We start from the raw sequence: 22706 nt of genomic DNA, 5'->3' as shown, positions 1-22706 counted from the left end.
CTCAAGAACATCTGCCTGGCTTATTTTTTGCCAATTGCACACAGTCAAGTATATACCAAATTGGCAATACAGCATCCTTTTAAAAGTCAAAACCCCTGCTACAACCTAACAAGGAGTGGTAAAAGACACAAGTCATTGCACCCTTCTTCACCTGGTCGTAACATACTCGACAGCAGGCTTGTGAAATCGACAGCCCACAGGCTGGATTGTGGCCCCTAAAGCCATCCTATGCAGTCCCCAGAGCCAGCTTTCAAAATGCTGGTCAGACAGGTAAGTAGAGTGGAAGATTCTTCAAGGAGCTCCTCCTGCAATCACAGGTTGTTCCTCATTAGTGAACCTATCAGCTGCAAATGTGGGAGAGAAACAGTCTGCGATTAGAGGAGCAGCGAACACCAGAGGTGGCAAGTTTGCTGGGAAGAAAGAGGTTTTCATTGGGGGAGGGTGCGGAGATTGCCAGTGCCGGAGGCGAGGGAGGGGTGGTCAGAGAGCCCGGGACCATGGGACCATGGGGGGGAGGGGGGCAGAGTGCCGGGGACCAAGGGAGGGGGAAGGGGCAGAGTGCCGGGGACTATGGTGGGGGGGCAGAGAGCCGGGGACCGTGGGTGGTGGGTGGGTGAGGCTAGCTGCAAGGCCTGGAAGTGAGACACCACAGAGCCTGGAGTCAGAGGCAGGGTGTGGGGAAGAGGCTGACTGGGATGTGTGAATGAGTGAGCGTGTCTATGTAGGAGTGAGCGAGTGTATCTGTGCGTGTGTGGGACTGAGAGTACGTGTTTGTGGGATTAGAGAGTGGGTTAGCGAGTGTGTGCATGTGTGTGGGAGTGAGTGAGTGTGTGTGTATGTAGGGGGGGGAAGTGTGTGTATGTGCATATGCATGTGTGTGTGTGTGTGAGAGTGGGAGTGTGTGTGGGGGGGATGAGAGAGTGAGTAAGTGTGTATATATGGGAGTGAGAAGGTAAGTGAGAGTGTGTGTATGCTGGCGAGGTGAAGATGTGCAAGTGAGTGGGAGTGTGTGTGTGTGTGTGGGGGGGGGTTTGAGAGAGTGAATAAGTATGTGTGTATGGGAGTGAGAGGGTGAGTGAGTCTGGATGTAGGAGTGAGTGGGTGTGTGTGGGAATGAGAGCGTGTGCGCGCGTGGGGCAGTGAGAGAGTGAGTATGTGTCTACCTTACTCCCAGCCTCAGGTTTCTCACTCACTTTTACTACCACATCCCAACACAATATACACCCAGGGTGAGTGAGTAAACACTCAGACTGGGAGTGAGCCTGGCACAGAAACTCTGACCCTCTCACGCTCTGGTCATTTTTATTAATTACTCTTTTTGAAGCTTAACAATTTGTTGTTATGACATTGCTTTAGTTTTGTTCAGCAAGTGTTTCTTTTATGATTACCTCAACCTTTTTTTTTTTGAAATTCAGTTTAGTGTTGTGCCAAACCCTATCTTTCCGAAACTTGCTCATCGGGCCCCTTGAGTGAGAAAAAAAATGGAAATCTGGCCCCCCCACAAGCAAAAAGGTTGGACAAGCCTGCTCTACAGCCATCTATTACAAGACAAACAACAGTGGCACTTTTTTGGCTCCCTTGTTGTTTTGCTCCCACTCTGCCAAGGAGACATTTACCTCACCCCATTCTCTCCTCCACAAAGACCAACTGAAGTCAGGGTCGCGTTGAGAAATTGTACAACTGTGAAACAACACCATCTCTATGTATAATGTGCTGCAGTCTCAGGGCTACCTAGTTCAGAATATTTCAAGAGAACAGTAATTTCTGATTCTAATTGTGTTTTTTTTTAATTCACTTTTTTTACTACCGCTCATAAGAACAGGCCACGTTGGCACAAAATAAACTATATCGGCCAGCTCCCAAAAAAAAATAAACTGATATATTTTGACAAACTAACTGTAAATTGGTGTCATTTACTGAACATCAGTGTTTCTACAAACACATTCTTAAATGATCAATGGAAAATTACTAGTTGCTGCTTAAAAAAAAAATTGACCTCAGTTTCATGTGGTGCTTCAGCCTAATTATTGTTCACAACCCAGTGTCCAGTGTTAATGGCACAGATATTTGACGGCACAGGACATAGTGAAAGCTACGGCCCCTAAAGAATGCCACACCAGAACTAGCCACTCGAATAGTGAAGCTAAAACACCTGCATTTACCAGACAACATGGAAAATTGCCCAACAATGTTCATCCAGAAAAGGCAGGACAAATCAAATTCTACTAATTACTGCTTCATCAGCCCTCCCAATCATCTCCACATTAATGTAAAGCATCATAAATAGCGCTATTAACCCAATATCCTGTTCATCAATTACACTGGTGCCATTCCAGATTATGTGGTCAGTTCTCTGTAGCAGGACATAAACCCACAAATGTCTGACTGAGAGTTCTACCAGTAAACCAAGACCTGACCTCCAAGTGCAGGCAACGACTATCTTTAATAAGAAAAACACTTAACAACCTCCCCAAACTTCAACAGCATTGCCATTACCATTCTCACACCATCAACATTCTAGAGGTGATCAGTAACTGGAAACTTAACTGGACCACAATCACATCAACACAGTGGCTATAGTGGCTATAAGCAGGTCCACACTGGTTACTGGGGCTTGGTGATGGCAATGTTATTGAAGGTTAGGGAGGTGGTTATCATCTGGCACTTGGACATCAGCCTTGGCTTAGTTGTATACTCTCATCTGAGTTAGACGGTTGTTTGTTGATATTCCGCTCTAGAGACAACCATATAATCTCAGCTAGCACCAGTGCATACTGAGAGGTTAAGAAAGTGTCATAGACATCTTTCAGATGAGAGGTTAAACTGACACCCTATCTGCCCTCTCAGGTGAGCGTAAATAATCTCGTAGCATTATTCAAAGAACAGCAGGTAAGCTCTCCCCACGTCCTGGACAAAATTTATCCCTAAACAATATCATCAAAACTGATTGTCTATCGAGTCATTTTTCTAAATACTGTCTTTGGATGAGATGAGATCATCACCTAATAACCTCTCAAATCCTCTTCTATATTTGCACAGCTGAAATCAGGAAGCTTAAACGCTCATTGAATTAGGTACAGCAACATTCAGAAAGCTTGTGCCATCTAAGACAGAGCAAGTAACTGATTTGTGCCTCTACCACTGAACCCAATATAGAGTCCTCAACCTCGGGTGCACTGTTGCTGCAGTATGTTCAACACATAGGTACAGTGCAGCAGCTTTCCAAACTTACTTTAATAACACCTCTCTCATGACCTTTAACAGTAAGAAGAACAAGATTAGCAATTTCACGGGAATATCACCACCTCCGAGTCAAAAACCACCCTTACTCAGATATATGCCATTAGTCTTTCATCACTGGTGGGTTAAATTGTGGATTCTCCAACATCATTATGGAACATGATTGGTAGAAGAACTGCAGCAGTTCCTTGTGAAGGCCCTCAACTCAATGGGTCAACTGGATCAAACTGCAGAGGAGGAATTATTGACATCAGGTACAGGTACTGGACCCTATTTCCAGAAAGCTTGGAAAACTGGGCATGTGCCAGATACAGAGTTTTGCTGGATTTTGGACCGGGTTGATAGGCGGGGTGGGGGGGCGGGGGAATAATAATAATAATTAATTTAAACTTAAAGCTGGGCTTGATTTCTCTGCTGAGCAAGACCCAGCTGAAACAGGGAAGGGAAGGGAAGGGAATGGGGATGGACCAGGCCAGCTTCCACGCCATTAATCCCGACATGAAATAAATAAGACCAGGTCCATAGGGCAGCAAACAGTAAAAGAACTAACTAATGGGGGTGGTAACATAATTGATTGTGGGGCTATCAATGGAATCCTGTAAATCAATCCTTTGTTAATAAAAGATACAATGGACAGCAATGCCTGAGGGGGATTGTACAGTAGATTCCAGGGCGGGAGTTTGCCAGCTTTGTAGCCGGTTTTTGGGATGCTGCATAAGGGGTCCAATACCTGCATCTAGTTCATGGATCATGTTAATAGTTTAGTTCTGGGATGGTTAAAGTTTAATTGCAGAAAATTGATAAATCTTTTTATTCATTTACAGGATGTGGGCTTTGCTGGCTAGGCCAGCATTTATTGCCTATCCCTAATTGCCCTTGAGGTGATGAGCTGCCATCTTCAACTGCTGCAGTCTCTGCGTAGCAGGTACATCCACAGTGCTGTTAGGGAAGGAGTTCCAGCATCCTGACCCAGCAACAGTGAAGGAACAGCAATATATTGATTGGCTTGGAGGGGAACTTCCAGGTGGTGGTGGTCACATGTGTCTACTGCCCTTGACCTCCTAGATGGTAGTGGTAGTGGGTTTTGAAGCTGCTGTCTGAGGAGCTTTGGTGAGTTCTTGCTGTGCATCTAAGCAGCTTGGAGTCTATTATAATTAAAAGGTTGGGGCCATGTTGACTTAAGTCCTTAACAGCTAGAAAGGCAAGATCCTAAAACAGCAGGCCGGCTTATTTAGCTGGAGAACTGGAGACATGACGTCTACACTGCTTGTAAAGAAATGGAGTCCAGAAAGATATTTTGATCATGGAGATTGGTGGAGCTTAAGAAGCTGTTCTGGTTTCCATTTATCTGAGTGTTCTGCAGCCGGAGAAGAAGCTGTACACTGAAAATGTGTTGCTGTTAACAGGGTCCAGGAAGTTAGGGTTCAGAAAAGCCCTAGTGCAGCTGAGAGTGGCAGCTTGGATCTTGTGTGGTGTACAGCTCACTGAGAAGCCCTGAGAGCTGTTTGCATGCTCCAGGCTCAGTGAAGTCCTAGAGACGTTAATAGCTCAGGTACAGCCAGGAGACTGGAGTTGGGAGAAACTCAGGAGCCTTGCCAGTTTAGTAAAGCTAATGGTCTGCAAGAGAGTTGGAGCTGAGGCTGGTAATTAGAGGTGGGAGTGCATTTTGTAAATTCCACGGAATGCAGTCTCAAGAGAAGAGAATGAACCATCAGGAAGTGAACAGCTGGTGAGGCAATCCAAGTCGCAGCAGCTTTTGAGGGAATTCAGAAGCTAGATCTTTGAAAGTGAGGAGTTGAAATCCCATATGAGGGAAACAAAATTTTAACGAAATTTTGTGACCCACAAAAGGCACTCACATCTGGGCGGGTTGCTGAGAAATCTGTGGAATCTGTCTTGTCACATTGTCATTTAATATAGAGCGTGGTGTGCGCGATCACAGTTTGCCTGTTAATTCATGTTTCCCTAATATCAGTTCTGAATTATGTATAAGATAGGTACTGTAGAGTTTATTTTGGTTTGTTTAAAACTGGAATCTTATGGCAGTGCCTAGTGGGAACTGGGATTTCAAACTTTGCCTACTTTAAACAAAAAATTATTGGTCTCTAACCGGATTATAACACATCACAGAATAGTGATGTTCATGTCAAACTATTACACAGGATATTTGATGTTAGCAGTAATAAACTGCTCTAAATATACTGTAATAATCAGAGATTATTCAGAACAGAGTGGAATCTTAAAAAGGGCACTCCTATACCTTTAGAATATAAACCACTGCATCAGATTTATACTTGCACTGAATCATACATACATATGCTTTACAGATGGTATTCAAAACATGCACAGGCATACATCCCAGTAGAGACCCACAAGCTGGTACCAGCTGCAGCCAATTATATTTCAATAATCAGAACAACTCTTTACAGCTGGTGAAAATGTACACAGTAAAGGTAAAAAAATGAAAAGTTAATAAAATACTCAAAAGGTATAGATTGTTACCTATGAAGCTGTATCAACTGCCTTTGAAATGAGCAATTGTTACAGCTCAATTATGTACGTAGAAAACATATTATACATATGTGAGATTAGTAATGGTATGCAAATGGAAAAATTGGAATATTTAATTTCCTTTACAAACTTTACACTTTACTATGCATCAGGTTGATATCCAAAAGATTGTTTCTCAAGCCAGTTCTGGAATCTCATTTGTCACAGTATTTAGCATAATACCAATCCAGGCCAAAACCTAATGTGAAGCAGCACAGAATAGTATATCAGGTCAAATCATTGATTGGCCAAGCCATGAAGATTCAACCCATCTAGCCCATAATATGACAACTGGTAATCAGAGATTTGATACATTCAGACTATTTACATCAGTCAGATTCTAAACCATTGCCTCAATGCTCTTTGTAAGAACTTGCAAAGTGGTGGCCAATCTAATTCTATCAGCAGCATTTCTTTCAAAGGCCATCACCTTTTATTTGCTTCCTTTCCTGCTCTATCCCGCTTCAATCCTGTTGGAAATTATTTTTTCCCCACTGAGGAATCCTCCTCCTCACCCAACAATCATACACAGACACAATCCTATGGGGCATCACGACAAAGTTCATGCCGCAATGTCAAATTAACTGAACATCAGAGGGAGATCCAAGGTGGATCATGGCTGGTCAAGATAAGTATTAAAGATCTGCTCCCTTTAGAATTCTTTCAGACTAGCGGGAGCAGCAGTGTCCCCCCAAGAACCCTTAAAGAGCCCTTGGGCCTCCCCAGCCCCCATCCCGATCTTGTTGGAATTCCCAATCCCCAATCTCCTGCAAAGCCCTTCTTCCACTTGTAGCTCGGGGCCGTCCTCACCAATCGCCAGCTGCAGCCTCCCGACACTAAATTCCTACTACCACACACTTGCTATGCCTCAGGTTGGAGGAGGCTAACATCCATTTAAATGAGGCCCTGCCATTAAAAATCAACAGGATCTCCACATCCCTAGCTTTGCTAGGTTCTCTGCCTGCGACTTGCTCCGCTGTACCCTTCCTGTCTTCTCATTAATATTAAGGTTGAAGAGTGGGAACTCTAAAAGACTTTTCCCCTCAAGCTCAGGGCAGTGAAGTCAACTGTAGCACCCCAACTGCTGCCCATGCTGAGGTTAGCCAACAGCACAGACCAGGACTCAAAACCTGTACTTTTTGAACTGAAATTAAAAGATAAGTACTGCTTTTATCCAGTCCGCCATGAAGGCAGTGCTTTTCAACCAGGGTTCCCCTGAACCCAAGGGTTCCATGAACCTTCCTAAAAGGTTCTGTCTGTGCAATTTTCATGTAATTTGAAAATAGTACCAAATTTTTCAAGATATATTGTTCCTCCATTTAATGAAAAATAATTACTTCTTTGTATTTTCATTCATTCAGTAATTTACTTTGTTTTAACTTTAGTTTTATAATAAATAATATATACACAGTGGGAAGGGGAGAGGATTGGGGTTCCACAGAATTTTACATTATTGGGTTCCTTAACCAAAAAAAAGGTTGAAAACCACTGCATTAAGGAATGATGCACTACTCCATATTTGAAGAAAAGTACTGTGCGTTTTTTCAAGACCTGGTTGAATTGGTTATTTATTTTAATTAACTTATCTTCTCCTAAAGTACCTTTAAAAGATTTCTGCAATTCCTGGGTTTAGAAGGAAGCGATAAGGGTATATTCTGGGCACATGGCCAGAATCTTGGGTAAGTCCACCAGGTCTCCACCCTCTTTTTCCTCAGAGAAATTCCAACTGGAAGGAGGTGGGCACCACTTGCACCCACAAACTTCTCCACTAAGGGAGAATGACAGGCAGAATGCCATTACAGACCAGAAATCCTGCCTGTTCCATTTTTCTTACACTCTGCAGAAAGAGGTAGCTCCAAAATTCCTGGCCCACCATGAGGCAATGTCTGAGGGGGCTAGACACCCATAACTTTATGCAAATGACCCCAAGAACTTGGACAGTGTAAAGGATAGGTCAGTCTAATGAGAGGAAGTCTTGTTCTTCCGCAACTTAAAAACATAGGAACTAGGAGTAGGAGCAGGACTAGGCCATTCGGCCCTTCGAGCCTGCTCCACCATTCGTTGTGATCATGGTGGATCATCCAACTCAATAGCCTGCTCCCGCTTTCTCCCCAAACCATTTGATCCCTTTCACCCCAAGAGCTATATCTAACTCCTTCTTGAAAACATACAATGTTTTGGTCTCAACTACTTTCTGTGATAACGAATTCCACAGGCTCTCCCGCTTTCTCCCCAAACCATTTGATCCCTTTCACCCCAAGAGCTATATCTAACTCCTTCTTGAAAACATACAATGTTTTGGTCTCAACTACTTTCTGTGATAACGAATTCCACAGGCTCTCCACTCTCTGGGTGAAGAAATTTCTCCTCATCTCAGTCCTAAATGGTCTACCCCATATCCTCAGGCTGTGACCCCTGGTTCTGAACACCCCCACCATCAGGAACATCCTTTCTGCATCAACCCTGTCTAGTCCTGTTAGAATTTTATAGGTTTCTTTGAGATCCCCCCTCATTCTTCTGAACTCCAGCAAATATAATCCTAATTGACTCAATCTCTCCTCATATGTCAGTCCTGCCATCCCAGGAATCAGTCGGGTAAACCTTCGCTGCACTCTCCGTATAGCAAGTGCATCTTCCCTCAGATAAGGAGACCAAAACTGCACACAATATTCCAGGTGTGGTCTCACCAAGGCCCTGTACCATTGCAGCAAGACATCTCTGCTCCTGTACTCAAATCCTCTGGCTATGAAGGCCAACAAACCATTTGCCTTCTTTACCGCCTGCTGCACCTGCATGCTTACCTTCAGCGACTGATGTACAAGGGCACCCAGGTCTCGTTGCACATTCCCCTCTTTCAATTTATAGCCATTCAAATAATAATCTGCCTTCCTGTTTTTGCTACCAAAATGGATAACCTCACATTTATCCACATTATAATGCATCTGCCATACATTTGCCCACTCACTCAGCTTGTCCAAATCACACTGAAGCATCTCTGCAACCTCCTCACAGCTCACCCTCCCACCCAGCTTTGTGTCATCTGCAAATTTGAAAATATTACATTTAATTCCCTCATGTAAATCATTAATATATATTGTGAATAACTGGGGTCCCAGCACTGATCCCTGCAGTACCCCACTAGTCACTGCCTGCCATTCGGAAAAAGACCCATTTATTCCTTCTCTTTGTTTCCTGTCTGCCAACCAGTTTTCTATCCATCTCAATACACTACCCCCAATCCCGTGCGCTTTAATTTTACATGCCAATCTCTTATGTGGGACTTTGTTGATAGCCTTCTGAAAGTCCAAATAAACCACATCCACTGGCTCCCCCTCATCAACTCTACTCGTTACATCCTCAAAAAATTCCAGTAAAACTGTCAAGCATGATTTCCCTTTCATAAATCCATGCTGACTCTGTTCAATTCTGCCACTGTTTTCCACGTGCTCAGCTATTAAATCTTTTATAATGGAATTTCTATCCCTCCCATACTCCTTCCTTCACATAATTATCAAATTGATATGACAGACAGATGATGTATACTCAGGATTCATGTCAATACCCCTGTAAATAGCTGATATAAAATATACATGTGGGATGTAGGTTGGCATTTCCTTAGACTCACTGGGAAATGCTTTGCATTCACTTATTGCCTCTCCAGGTGTCCCACCAGCACTTGGAAACTCACCACTGTGGAGGCGAATTTGTGTCCTATTGTTACACAAAACACAGCATAATCATGTTAAAAATTAAAATTCACAACTTGCTTCTGAAAGCTCATGGTGAGGGCGCATGTTGAATTTAAAACTGTAGGGAAGTTGTGTGTACATGGTTCTTGCCCTTACCATAAATAAACAAGTAAGTTATTTTGGATATCCTTCAGATGGAACCTGGATTAGGAATAGTGGTTAAAAAATAAGGTGCTCAGCAGTTTTAAGAACTGTGCTCAGAGCTTCAAGAAACACAGGCTCTATTTTATTCCTCAGTGATGTAATGAAGCAACCTGCTAGAGATTAGGGTGCATAGATAGATGCAAAGTACAATAAGCTACAGATGGAGGTTCAACATCAAATCATGATTAATTTCAACATTTGTTTTTCTCCCTTCTGCATTTATTAACTTCTTATATTTTTGATTCAATAAGAAGCATTGATGATATATTTAAAGAAAGCTGGCTTACAGTAGGGCAGATAGTTTTTGCAGTAGCGTGCAGAAGGTAAACTGAGAAGTTTGCTGAAGCACTCAAGGTGCCTAATTGTATCTCCAAAGTTACTTCAAAGTTGGGAATCCCAAATATGTTAGCAGAGCTAACTATGAAACAGAAGTATAGAAAAAATGTACAAAATCCTGTTGAAGTCGACCAGGGCCCATTTTTCCCAGCACAGCACATTTAAGCACCATAAGGACAGGCAGATGATGGAATACAGGCTTAATTCGACACCAGCCCTTCCACATTGCTGAGATATGCTGCTGTGACAAGATGGTTTATTGGAAGAAAAGTGCCTTCCCAAAAGGGTGGAGAAAGAAGGCAAAAAAATTGTTAAGAAAATCAAATGGGATAAAGAAAACTGAGGGACCACTGAGAGATTCCAGTAACAATATGATAATTAATAAATAAGGAATGGTAATCTTTTTTGTTTCTATGTGTATAAGATGAATTGGAGGACCCTGTTTAAAAAGACAAGAAAGGAGAAAACTAAATTACCCACAAAGAAATGACAAAGGGCACTGAAAGGGAGCAAGAACCTGGTGCGATAGACTTCAAACCAGCATAGTAAAGAATAGGGCACATGAAACTGATCACATCTAGATGGATATTTTAAAGGATCCACTAAATACAGGAATTGTGCCATGGACTAAAGCAGGGCTTCCCATATTGTGGGTCATGACACATGAGACGGGATTTTGGGGTCGCAGGCTCCAAAGCAGCATTGGCTGCCATGGAGCTCAGGCTGCAGCTGACAGCGACCCCTTGTCCTCACTCAATAACTCCCATATCCCCTAATTTTTTTTCTCTGGGGTCATGTGAAATCTGGGGCATTAAAATGGGGCCACACTGGGAAAAAGTTTAGGAAGCACTGGAGTACAGTTAAATCTGGCTCTAATTTATAAAAACAATGATGGAAGGTTAGCTCAGGGATCTATAAACCTGAGTTCAGCATTTGCAGTTGGGGAATAACAGAATATCTGAAAAGGAAGAAAAGTGAAACAGAGAACAATAAAAAAAGTAGTCAACATGGATTCATGCTGTTGACTTTTCTTGAATATATAACTGTGTTAACTCAGTAGAAAATCAGTAAATTTAATATACCTAGATTTAGAAAGGCCTTAGACATACTACCATGCAGAAAATTACTTTACAAATTAGAAAGGCATGAAATAGACCTAAGCTTTTGAAGTGGATAACAAACTGGCTGTATTAAAGGGTGCAAAGAACAATTGTTAAGAGACAAGCGTCAACATGGAATGGGGTGACAAGCAGAGTACCACAAGTCCAGACATTGTATGTTCCGATGCATTAATGAAGTTGCAAAAGGAAGAGTAACAAAGCTCTCCACGTTTGACAATAGTACCAATTTGGGATCAGTTATAAATAGTAGTAAAAATGTACACCAGTAGCAGAGAGCATTCGAATGTAGGAAATAGGAATAGACCCATCAGCCCCTCAGTCCTTTCCACCAAGAACATTGGCTAATCTTCTGCCTCAACTCCACTTTCCTACCTGCTCCCCATATCTCTAGATTCCTGAGAAATCAAAAATCTATCAATTCAATCCTGAATATACTCAACAATGGAGTATCCACAGGCCTATGGGGTAAACAGGTCCAAAGGTTCACAACCCTCTGCGTGAAGAAATTTCTCCTCATCTCAGTGCTAAACAATTAGTCCTTAACCTGACGCTATTCCCCTCCCATGCTAGATTCCCCAGCCAGGGAAAACCACCTTTCAGTGCCTACCCTGTCAAACGCCTTCAGCATCTTGTATGTTTTAAGCAGATCATCTTGCATTCTGCTAAACGTCAGAGCATACAGGCGCAATTTACTCAGCCTCTCATCATTGGTCCCTGGGAGGAGAGGATTGTCCTATCTAGTGAATCCTGGCTGTACTGCCTATAAAGAAGTGTATACTTCCTTAGGCATGGAAACCAAAACTGCACACAGTACTCAAGATGTGACCTTACCAAAGCCCTATACAATTGCAGCAAGACTTTTTTATTCTTGTACTCCAAACCCCTTGCAATAAAGCCCAACATGCTATTTGCTTTCCTAATTGTTTGCTGTATCTGCATGCTAACTTTCTGTGTTTCATCTACAAGCACATCCAAGTCTCTCTGAACTTCAACATTTCACACCTTTTAAGAAATATTCTGCTTTTCTATTTTTACTACCAAAGCGGTGACTCCAATGGCTGGGTCATGTGGGCCGAATGGATGACGGCTACAACCCCAAAGACATGCTCTATGGCGAGCTTGCTATTGGGACGAGACCAACAGATCGCCCACGTCTGCAATACAAGAACATCATTAAGCAAAACCTCAAGTCAACTGGGATCAGAATTGATGCATAAGACGTCCTTGCTGCTGACCTGAGTGCCTGCAGACAAGCGGCCGTAAGGCCATGGAAAATGCAGAAGGCAAAAGAAATGACCAGAGGGCAGAAAAGAGAGCCTGCTGGAAGGAAAAACATCAGCCGATCTCAGGCTAATGCTATTCATCTGTGCCAACTGCGGAAGGGACTGCCACTCACGAATTGGCCTCTACTGCCACAACAGACCATGTTCAATGCAGAAGCGACATCAATCCCGGGTGCAGTGCATCATCTCCAAAGACGGATGAATGCGGAAGAAGACCACCAAAGTGAATAACCTCACATTTCCTCACATTAAACTCCACCTGTCACCTTGTTGTCCATTCACTTAATATGTCTATATCGCTTTGCAGCCTTTCTGTGTACTCCTTACAGCTGACATTCTCACCTGGCTTTATATCATCAGCAAACTTGAATACATTACTTTCAGCCCCTTCATCTAAATCATTAATATAGATTGTAAATAGCTGAAGGCCTAGCACTGATTCTTGCAACACTCCACTAGTTAAAGCCTGCAAATTTGAAAATATTGTTAGTCTTTCCTCTCCACTTCCTATCTGTTAACCAATCCTCTATCCATGCTAATTTATTACTCCCAACTCCATGAACCCTTATCTTGGGTATTAACCTTTAGTGAGCCATCTTATGGAATGCCCTCTGGAAATCCAAGTATATTACGTCTACCGTTTCCCCTTTATCTACCCTTCCAGTTACACCCTCAAAGAATTCTAATAAAATTGTAAAATACAAATTCCTTTTTGTAAAACCATGTTGACTTTGCCTGGTCATACCATAATTTTCTAAGTGCATTGTTAAGACTTCCTTAATAATAGCTTCCAGCCTTTTCCCAACGACTGACATCAGCGACCTGGCCTATTCGTTCTTCTGCCTTTCTTGAATAGCAGTTACCTTTGCTAACTTGCAAATTGCTGGGATTGTTCTAGAATCCAGGGAATTTTGGAAAATCATAACCAGTGTATCCACTATCTCTGCAGTCACCTATTTTAGAATTCTTGGGTGTAGGCCAAGAGGAATCTGGAGTGGGTGGAAAATTCGTCAAAAGGTGAAAGATGCCATTTAATGTAGAGAAATACAAAGCTATAAAGCTAGGAAATGGAAACAACAGCAGGCAAACAAAATGAATGAAACAATACAGCACTGTGATCTTGGGGTTTTAGTAGAAAACACCTTGAAACCATCAGTACAATGTGTACTGCTGGTAAAATAAATAGGGTCTTAGGATGTCTAGCTTGAATGATTAAGCACAGAATGAAAAGCACTGGTTTGCCCTACTTAGAATAACATGGACACTTTGGGCATCATTGTAGAGCAGGAGATACCTGGTACTGGCGCATTACATGAGAAGAGCAATTAAAGCGATAAATCAAATGGGACACTAAGCTTTAGGGAAAGTCTAAAAATGCCAGGAAAGCTTACGCTAGAAAATAAAGGCAATTCAGAAGTGGTCTTATTGGACTACTTAAGATTTTGAAAGGAATAGATGCAAATGGTGATTAGAAACTATAAAAATTGGGACTTTTCTCCACGGAGCAAAGAATGTTAAGAAAGGATTTAAGCGAGGAGTTTTGATGGAATGAAGGAGAAACTGCTTTCAATGCCTGACAGGTTGGTAATCAAAGGACACAGATTTTAAATAATTGTCAAAAAAGAGGGGAGACAGGAAGCAATCTTTTTATGCAACAATTCATAATATGGAATGCATTGCCTGAAAGGGTGGTAGAAGTTGATTCAACAGTAACTTTCAGAAAGGAATTAGTTATGCACCTGGAACAGAGAAAAAAAGTGGTAAGGCTATGAGAATGAGCAGGAGAGTACGACTGATTGGATTGTGCTTTCGAAGAATTGGTACAAGCATAATGGGCCGAATGGCCTCCTTCTGTGCCATAAGGTCCTATGATAATTCTAAAGGTATTATGCCCTGTGAAGAAGCAATATGCTGGTTAATTGTAAAATTGAGTAGAATGATTTGCATTGAACTGGTTTCAGAGCTATAATTTTACTCCTAAGTGAGTTCAGAAAGTGGTCATTATTTATATGCTCTTTTCAAAAATATAAATCTGTTATATTGGTCTAAGTGTTGGCAATCTGTGCCCATTATTTGTGTTTTTCTCATCTCAGTCTCAGGTTGAACAGCAGCAATTTGTTGAAACTTAAGGCCCATGTTCCCACACGTTGAAAAACTGTGTCAGAATCTGCTGCACAACTCTGACCTATATTATTTGACCAGGAATTATGTTACAGTTATGACCATTTCTACTAGAAAACATATTAGAAAACCAGAAAAATTCATTCATGCCTGCATTACCTCCAGACTTTACTAACGCAACACAATCCTGGCTAGTCTCCCACATTATACCCTCTGTAAAACTTGAGGTCATCCAAAACTCAGCTCCCTGTGTCAACTCACACAAAGTCACATTCCTCTATCAACCCCATGCTCACTAGCCAACACTGGCTCCCAGTCAAGCAGCTTCTTCAGTTTAAAATTCTCATCCTTATTTTCAAATCTCTCCATAGCCTCACCCCTCCATATCTCTGGAACCTTCTCCAACCCCCAACCCTCCGAGATATATGCACTCCTCTAATTCTCATCTCTTGAGAATCCCTGATTTTAACTGCTCCCACCATTGGTGGCCATGCCATTAGTTGTCTTAGGGCTTAAGCTCTGAGAGATCCTCCTTACACTGCTCCAACTCTCTACCTCACTTTCCTCCTTTAGGACACTTCTTAAAACCTACCTTTTTGACTGAGGCTTTGTTAATCTGACCTAATACCTCCTTTTGTGGTTTGGTATCATACTTTGTTTTACAACGCTCCTGTGAAGTGCCTTGGCACATTTCATAACGTTCAAGATGCTATATAAGTTGTGGTTGGCTATGACCATTTCTGTTAGAAAACATTAGAAAACCAACAAAAAAAATGTAAAATGAAATCAGAAGTATAGTGACAATAAAATGTTCTGAAAAGCACATAGGAACAAAGGACTTGAGAGCAGCAGTAGGTCATTAGGTTCTTCGAGCTTGTGTTGCCATTCAATAAGATCATGGCTGGTCTCCACTCCACTTTCCTGTCTGCCACATTAACCCTTGACTTCCTTGTGTATCAAAAATCTATCTATCTAACTCAGCCTTGAACAAATTCAATGTCCCAACCTCCACTGTTTTCTCCAGAAGGAAATTCCACAGATTAACAACCTTCTGGAGTGAAAAAAGTTCTCTTCATCTCCATCTGAAAAAGGAGACTCGAATTGACTATAAATCCACAATTAGAATTTAATTCTACCCACCCACCCACCCCACCACCAAAAAACACAGATATCCTGTGCCTATAAATAACTCGCAGGAATCTTGAGAGATTAGGTTGTCTCCATTCAGTCATAAAATGTTTCTAAATTACAATGCAAACTTTTGATATTAAAATGATTTTACTTACTTCTTCCAGTGTATCAGGAGGAGGTGTGGGTTCAGCAGCTTCCTTGTTTGCTTCACAGCTCTCTGCTTTAGATGCAGGAGTCCTACCATCTGAAGATGTGGAAAATCTGCTCATCTGACTAGACTGGTCAACAGGTGTCATACTGGCCTCTGATGCTGACCTTGAGCTTTGATTCTGTTGAACAGTTTCGAAAATAGGATCCTCGTCATCTGAATCTGGTAGAGGAGTTGGGCTAACATCCTCTAGGCCTGTGCTAGAAGGACGAGACGATGGAGTAGGACCTCGCTGAAGCAATTGAGTATTTGACCCAGGAAGTGGTAATGGAGAAAGTTGGGAGGAAGAAGAGGATATGGGACTGTGCTCCATTTTGTCAACATCAGGTTCTTGGTCAAAGAAAGGAAGCTTTGTCCGCTGTTCCTTCAACAGCATCTCAATTCGGGAATCTAAACTGTTGGGTTGTGTTGAGCTACTTGGTGTTTCAGGTGTTAGCGTTTCAGGAGTCGCAGCCCTTTCAGGAGATTTGCTGAAAGAAACAGGTGTTTTATCATTCGAGGTGTTACTCTCCAAAGAAACTGGATCTTCTGCCTTCTCCTTTACAGGTACAGTGTCCAAGTTGGCATTATTATGCCCAAAGGTTTCAGATGGTAGCACGGGTCTTCTGTAATCATGGTCTCTGGATGTCTGACCATGTTGTTGATCCAGAGTACGAGAATACAGTGGTTGGGCAGAATGCACATTTTGGTATGGAGAAAAGGCTGACTGGTAATTTATCCCAGATTGGCTTACTGAAGGGTTATGTGAATATGACCCACCCTCTGAGCGAGCTGACTTGTAAGTGTTAATTGGTAGCTCAGTAGCTCTGTACGATCCTGTATTATGTGAGTAATGGTGCCCCAATCTCCTGAAGGAATCTTGATAATTAGATTCAGGTCTTCTGGATTTGTACCCAGATTCTTGTGAGTAAGAATAAGCTGGTGTACTCTGTCGACTGGAATAGCTGGAATCTTGCGAGTAGGGGGTTCCCAACCTTGGTGTATGTGGTGTGCCTTGTGAGGACTGTGGTGTATACTGGCTATATGAATTTGGTGTATCCTGGCGACAACTGGAATAAGCAGTATCATGGGAAAAAGGAGTACTACTATTTGGGGTTACAGATGGTCCCATAGATAGGTAATTATCACCAGTTCTACATTTCAATGGATCATTAACCTGTGGCAAAGGGTGGGAGGAGAAAAAAGACAAAAGTTTTAGAAAAAAATGAAAATCCACACAATTAAAGATCACTCACACACATCTAATTTTCTGCACCATTCAGTACAGTTTTCAAACAGTGAATTCTTAATACTATTTAATGCCAGAACAGAAGTTGATTAAATCAACTAATCTTTCAGCAAAGAGAAAAAAAACTTACAAGTATTCATTTATATCCTCCCCCAAATTCAATCTGTATTTAGGATTGTGGCTCTGCTGTGAATTAACGGAATCAGTTAATCAGCTTTATTACTACAGTGCCTGCTGGTTCCCAGGCTTTGGCTACAACCACTCCACTCTCCCTTAGAAGATGCACAGCTACTTATGTTGGCACATCTTCTGATGTCCTGTTCCTGTGGATGGAGCGTCCTGATGTTCACTGTGTTCCTCAGATAAATAGGGGCAAAACAAAGCAGATAGAACCAAACACCTATCCTTTCACAGTGTGGTATGGCAGCATATTAATGTGCAGCATTATTGTGACTCGCTTGAAATAATTAATTTCTCTTTGACTCTTGATTATCATTTCTGCAACATTTGCAGCCCACTGTTGCATGCACTTTGCCCAGGCCTATATTACAGCTTTGCTGCTGGTCATTACAACGGACATGGAACAAGCTGAAAGACCCACTCCTATTCCACCTACTGTTCAACAGTCTTGGCTTCCCTGCTGCCCAATTCTCCAGTATGCCCAGCTGAGATTAAAGGCTAATAAGGCAGAAAGTCACAAACACAAACCCATGTTTAACCACTGCATTGTGTGTGAAAGTATACTTTCAAATATTTATTTTTGAATAATATGAACAAAGTGTGCTATGTTGTTCGCTAACTTTGTAATGAAATTGTCAAGATATAAATTAGTCCGATAGAATTACATGATTTAAAAAGGAAATTAACAGAGTGGTGTGAATGGAATTGCAGAAACCAAAACCTAAACAACTTTTATTTTCTGTATTTTCAGGTTTTAAACATAATCTGGTCAAAAAAGAAAATTACAGTTTAAAAATACCTTTAGTTAAATTAAATTTCTACAAAAAGTTCAGTGACATGTTTCTCGAAATTGAAACATGAATGATTACACTATTCAACTTTAAATTAAAGTGTTAAATTGTGTTACTGTATAGTAATGTTAAAAGGTAGCTTTATTTAAAAAGAAATTGGCTGGAAAATCTATTTTAAATGTTACTTCAGCTCCCCTTAAGGCAAAACCCCCATAAATAATATCAATTATCAAATATTCAAAAATCCAAACTTATCTATGCACCTCATTACATTCACTGAATAATTAATCCAACCCCTGTTAGCTGACGTTTCTGGACTCAGATTACCAATCTGCTTGCCCAAATTATGTAGATCGGATCTTCAAAAATATTGGTATTTATTTCACAAATTTGTTAATAATAGAAATAAGCATTCAAAGCCACCAATGTCAAAAAACTGCCCATTACAGTTAACAATTAAGCAAGATCTGAATTATTCTTTTAATAAGTCTCTGAAAAGCAAGTTGTTCATTGCAAGAATGAAACTAGTTTAAATTTTAAATTCCTAATTTAGGTTTTTAAATACCCTCCCATCACATTTTCTTTCTTCTTTTACAGGTACTTGCTGGAGTAGCAGCATCACTGTCTCATCCTAGAGGTGTTTCTTCAAAGTGTGAGCGAATACTGAGAATTGACTAAGCCATTTGATCCTGGAAGGTATTACGGCTACTCTTCATCCTGTCTCCAACCAAATAGAAAAAGAACTGAATTTGACTGTAGGCTTCGACATCCCCACTTTGGGCCAGAAAGAAGGTTTCTTGCCGATGGCAGGTTCTGCTCGGTGATTTTATCTCATGCCAACCTCCTAACTGGCCACCTGCAGACCCAACGCCCAATTAAAGACAGCGGGCAGGCTGCCAGCCCAATCAGAGAGCTAACAGTTCTGAAGCCTCAGCAACGCCACCAGCAGAGGCGGAGGCAACTGAGACAGGCCCCATAGGTATCTCAAGAGTCCCTCAAAATGAGGTGTCCTTGGTCAGGTATGTAAAAATTAAAATTTAGGAGGTCGAGGGCATTAGACCATGCAAGATGGAAGAGAAATCCCTCTAGGGAAGGAGCTTTTAGCCAAAGGTCCTCTGGCTCCAATATTCCTCTGTGCTGCCAAGGCCACCTCCATGAAGTTGGAGGCCACCACACATGATGAGAGGGCGACCCCACCGTTAGTAAAATGCCAGCAGTCCTGTACAATTGGGCAAAATTGGAGGCTCCTTTATGCAAATCGGCTGACTGCCGCTGTGGAACACTTTCCCGGTGGCTGGACAGCGACAGGGAGCTGCCCCAATGCAGCTCCTTCTTGTTTTACCTGCCCTCCTGCCTCCACTCCCATCACCCAGGGGCTGGTAAAAATTCAGCCCGTACTTTCCAGTAGGAGCAGGAAAGCTGACTTTTTTTTTTAAAAAAACTCTCCTCTCCCTAGTCTAAGTATGCTGTTGCCAGTAATAGCTTTCCTATTTCCCCACACCCCCCCACTTTGCAAAGACAGACGGCTCTCCTACTTTACATCAATCAGATCAAACCTAGACAGCATACACACCAACTTGAGCCATTACAGATTTTTTTAAATCATTTAATTCGATTTTTTTATCCTACCATGGGACCTAGGCAAGGCCAGCATTTATTTCCCATCCCTAATGGGCACTGGAGTTTAGAAATACAAGAAGTGATCTTACTGAAACATATAAGATTCCGAGGGAACTTGATAAGGTGCATAGAGAGAGGATGTTTCAACTTGTTTGGGAGACCAGAGCTAGGGGACAGAGGTTTTTTCTCTCACAACATTGTTAGTGTGTGGAATTCTCTTCCCCAGATAGCAGTGGAAGCTGGATCATTGAATTTTTTCAAAGCTTTGTTAGACAGATTTTTGATAGACAAGGGAGTCAAGGGTCATGGGAGACAGACAGGAAAGTAGAGTTGAGACCACAGCCAGGTCAGCCATAATCTTATCGAATGGTGCAGCAGGCTCAAAGGGCTCAGTGACCTTCACCTGTTCCTATGTCCCCAATTGCCCTGGAACAGGTGGTGGTGAGTTACCTTCTTGGTGCAGTCTACATGGTGTAGGTACACCCACAGTACTTTTTGGGCAGAGGGGGCAGGTTCCAGGATTTTGATTCAGCATCAGTAAAGGAACGATGATATAATTCCAAGTCAGGATGGTAAGTGACTTGATGGGGAACTTGCAGTTCATGGTGTTCCCTTGCATCTGCTGCCCTTGTCCTTCTAGGTGGGAGGGGTCATGGGTTTGGAGCATGCTGTTGAAGCTTCGCTAATGTAGGAGCAACTACGACACTAGAAATTTATACTGATTGTGAATGTCAAATTACAGATTGCAATATAGTAATTAGAAATACAAAAAATTATATTTTGGGGGCGGTTGCTTTATAGATGTTCATAAGTTATTTGTATTGAAATGGATCCACAATGTCTGGAAGAGAACTCTTCTCAAAGTTGCAATATCACATATTAAGGACTGCATTTTACAAATCTATACTTAAATCCATGTTTGATTGAATCTCTGTAACTATCTCATTCTGCTCAAGTTTTTCTTAAAGGCTTTTTAAATATATCATTAATTGGCTAATTGATGGTGCTCTTGCATATTCGTAGGCACAGACAAACATTTCTGTTTAACTTAATAGATTTTAGAACAAAAAAAGCCAACAATGTAAAAGTAACGTTTGAATAATATCACACTGATGCCCTGTCACTATTTGCACAATGTGCCCTATTATTCTCCATATGATTAGTTAATGATCCTAACCATACAGTTGTGGAGAGGCGCCACAAGTTCACCAAAATAGACTAATGGTTTTACCAAAGGAAAGCAGAGTAAATAATTTATAGGCAAATCATTCTCATAAACATTCCAATACACAGCTCAAAGTGATACTGACAAAGCACTAGTGGTAAGCTATCTGCTTGCCTGAAGTTTCTGGGCAAAAGAATAGGATTATTAGAAAAAGGGGACAAAAGAAAAGAAAATGAATAGATTTTTAAGATGTTGAGATAGTATATGTTACTCCATACAAGTTAAATACAACATAATTAAATGACATTTTGCTCACATCTTTTACTGATTTGGCTTTTAAAAAATTACAATAAACAGTCACTGGAATATTTTTGCCATTAATTATACTCAGAAATACTGGCAATTTTTTTTAAAACCAAATGTTTTGTCTGCATATATATCTATATCCTAATAAGTAGTATACTGACCTGTGAGTGTATATATTAAACATTAAAGATCTTTTTTAAAAGCAAGATTGTTATAAATATTGAACTCAGAACACACAGTACTCAAGAGAAATTAAGTGTTTGTCTCAATTGCCCTTAAAAGCAGCTTTCAACAGTAAACCATTCTAAGATTAGAAACTTATATTCATATGAAATCGGAATTATAGCTCCTCGACTAAATTAAACTTAATACACAAAGGTGAGAAAATGCCTCATGTAATGAAGTAGTAAATTTACATAATACACACTGACTGAATTTCTAGTGATTTTATTCTAAACACCCTGTTGTACTAGTTCATATTTCTTCCCCTTTCTTTTCTGCTTTCCTAAAGGCTGGCACTTGGGCTGAGGTAAAGTTCTATAATTCCCAGCAGCTCACTGGTACCTTGTTCACATGGTCATTATGCGTGCAGGTTATTCAACCTTGGTGATTATAACCAAGTTTACTCTTTTTGTCACCTGACATCCACATATACATTTTCCAATGAGTGGTGGTGGGAGTGGGGTATGGGGTATCATTTCATAGCAATCAGGAACGGCTAATTCTCCATTTCCCAGACTTGGTGGGGGGGTTAAATTCAATCATAGCACCCCAAGAGTCAATCTGTCAGTAAACTCAACAAATATTGGGATTCAAACCCAGGAGTTTTTTGGTCTGTATATCTCGATTACACCAGGTGTTTATTTAAGTCCATAATTTTTTTTTCAAAAAAAGAATATTCTGCACCTATTATTTAGATGGAACATGATTGTAACTTTGAAACTCATTTCAGAAAACTTTTAAACCATAAAGATAGAAACATATGATATTTTATTTTGTACACTAAATAACTTTTTCTGCTTTATTAAGCTTTTCTTTAGCTATACTGGGATCATGAGAAACTTTTTTGTCAGGGAATGGATAAAGACTGTGAATTGGAATCACCATGATGCTTTATTCATATGTCCCACATCAAAGCCTTAAATTGTCTATGTTTTATTCACAGCTGTAACTGGTAATGAAGAGCTGCAAGTAGTACACAATATAGGATTTTCTGACTATTCTTTAATTATATTCCATTTTCACAATAATAAACACGTGAGATAATCCAATAGGAAGAGAACGAGTTATTACCAAAACCTACAGCCAAAAAATGTATTCACTGAATAAAAACAAATGATAATATTTCTGAGAAGTGTGTGATAGAAGGAGTCAATTTCTTAGATTTAGTCTGCATCTCTTAACTGTATCTCTGGGGAGTAGCAGTCCAAAATTTTATACCACTGGTGTAGAAACACAAAATCACTTATAACTGTTTATTCATTCTTAAGAGATTGAGTAACACCCATTCAATACTGACATCAACAACAGTCT

General features: G+C 41.0%; 1 protein-coding gene across 2 annotated transcripts in view; it reads right to left on the bottom strand.

Moving 5' to 3' along the window:
• setd1ba (SET domain containing 1B, histone lysine methyltransferase a) overlaps positions 1 to 22706 on the bottom strand; it is a 143914-nt gene that overhangs the window by 117153 nt on the left and 4055 nt on the right. The window contains exons 1-2 of one of the 2 annotated variants that reach the window (XM_041202538.1): positions 18659 to 18772; positions 15831 to 17039 (exon numbers count right to left, since the gene is read on the bottom strand). In XM_041202538.1, coding sequence (XP_041058472.1) covers positions 15831 to 16994 — 1164 coding nt within the window. In that variant the 5' untranslated portion in view covers positions 16995 to 17039; positions 18659 to 18772. Of the gene's footprint in view, positions 1 to 15830; positions 17040 to 18658; positions 18773 to 22706 lie in introns of those variants that run through there. The other variant, XM_041202537.1, reaches the window with a different exon arrangement.

The sequence above is a fragment of the Carcharodon carcharias genome, chromosome 13 (genome assembly GCF_017639515.1).
Source record: "Carcharodon carcharias isolate sCarCar2 chromosome 13, sCarCar2.pri, whole genome shotgun sequence".
Lineage (NCBI taxonomy): Eukaryota > Metazoa > Chordata > Chondrichthyes > Lamniformes > Lamnidae > Carcharodon > Carcharodon carcharias.
This window is presented reverse-complemented; position numbering and strand designations above follow the sequence as displayed.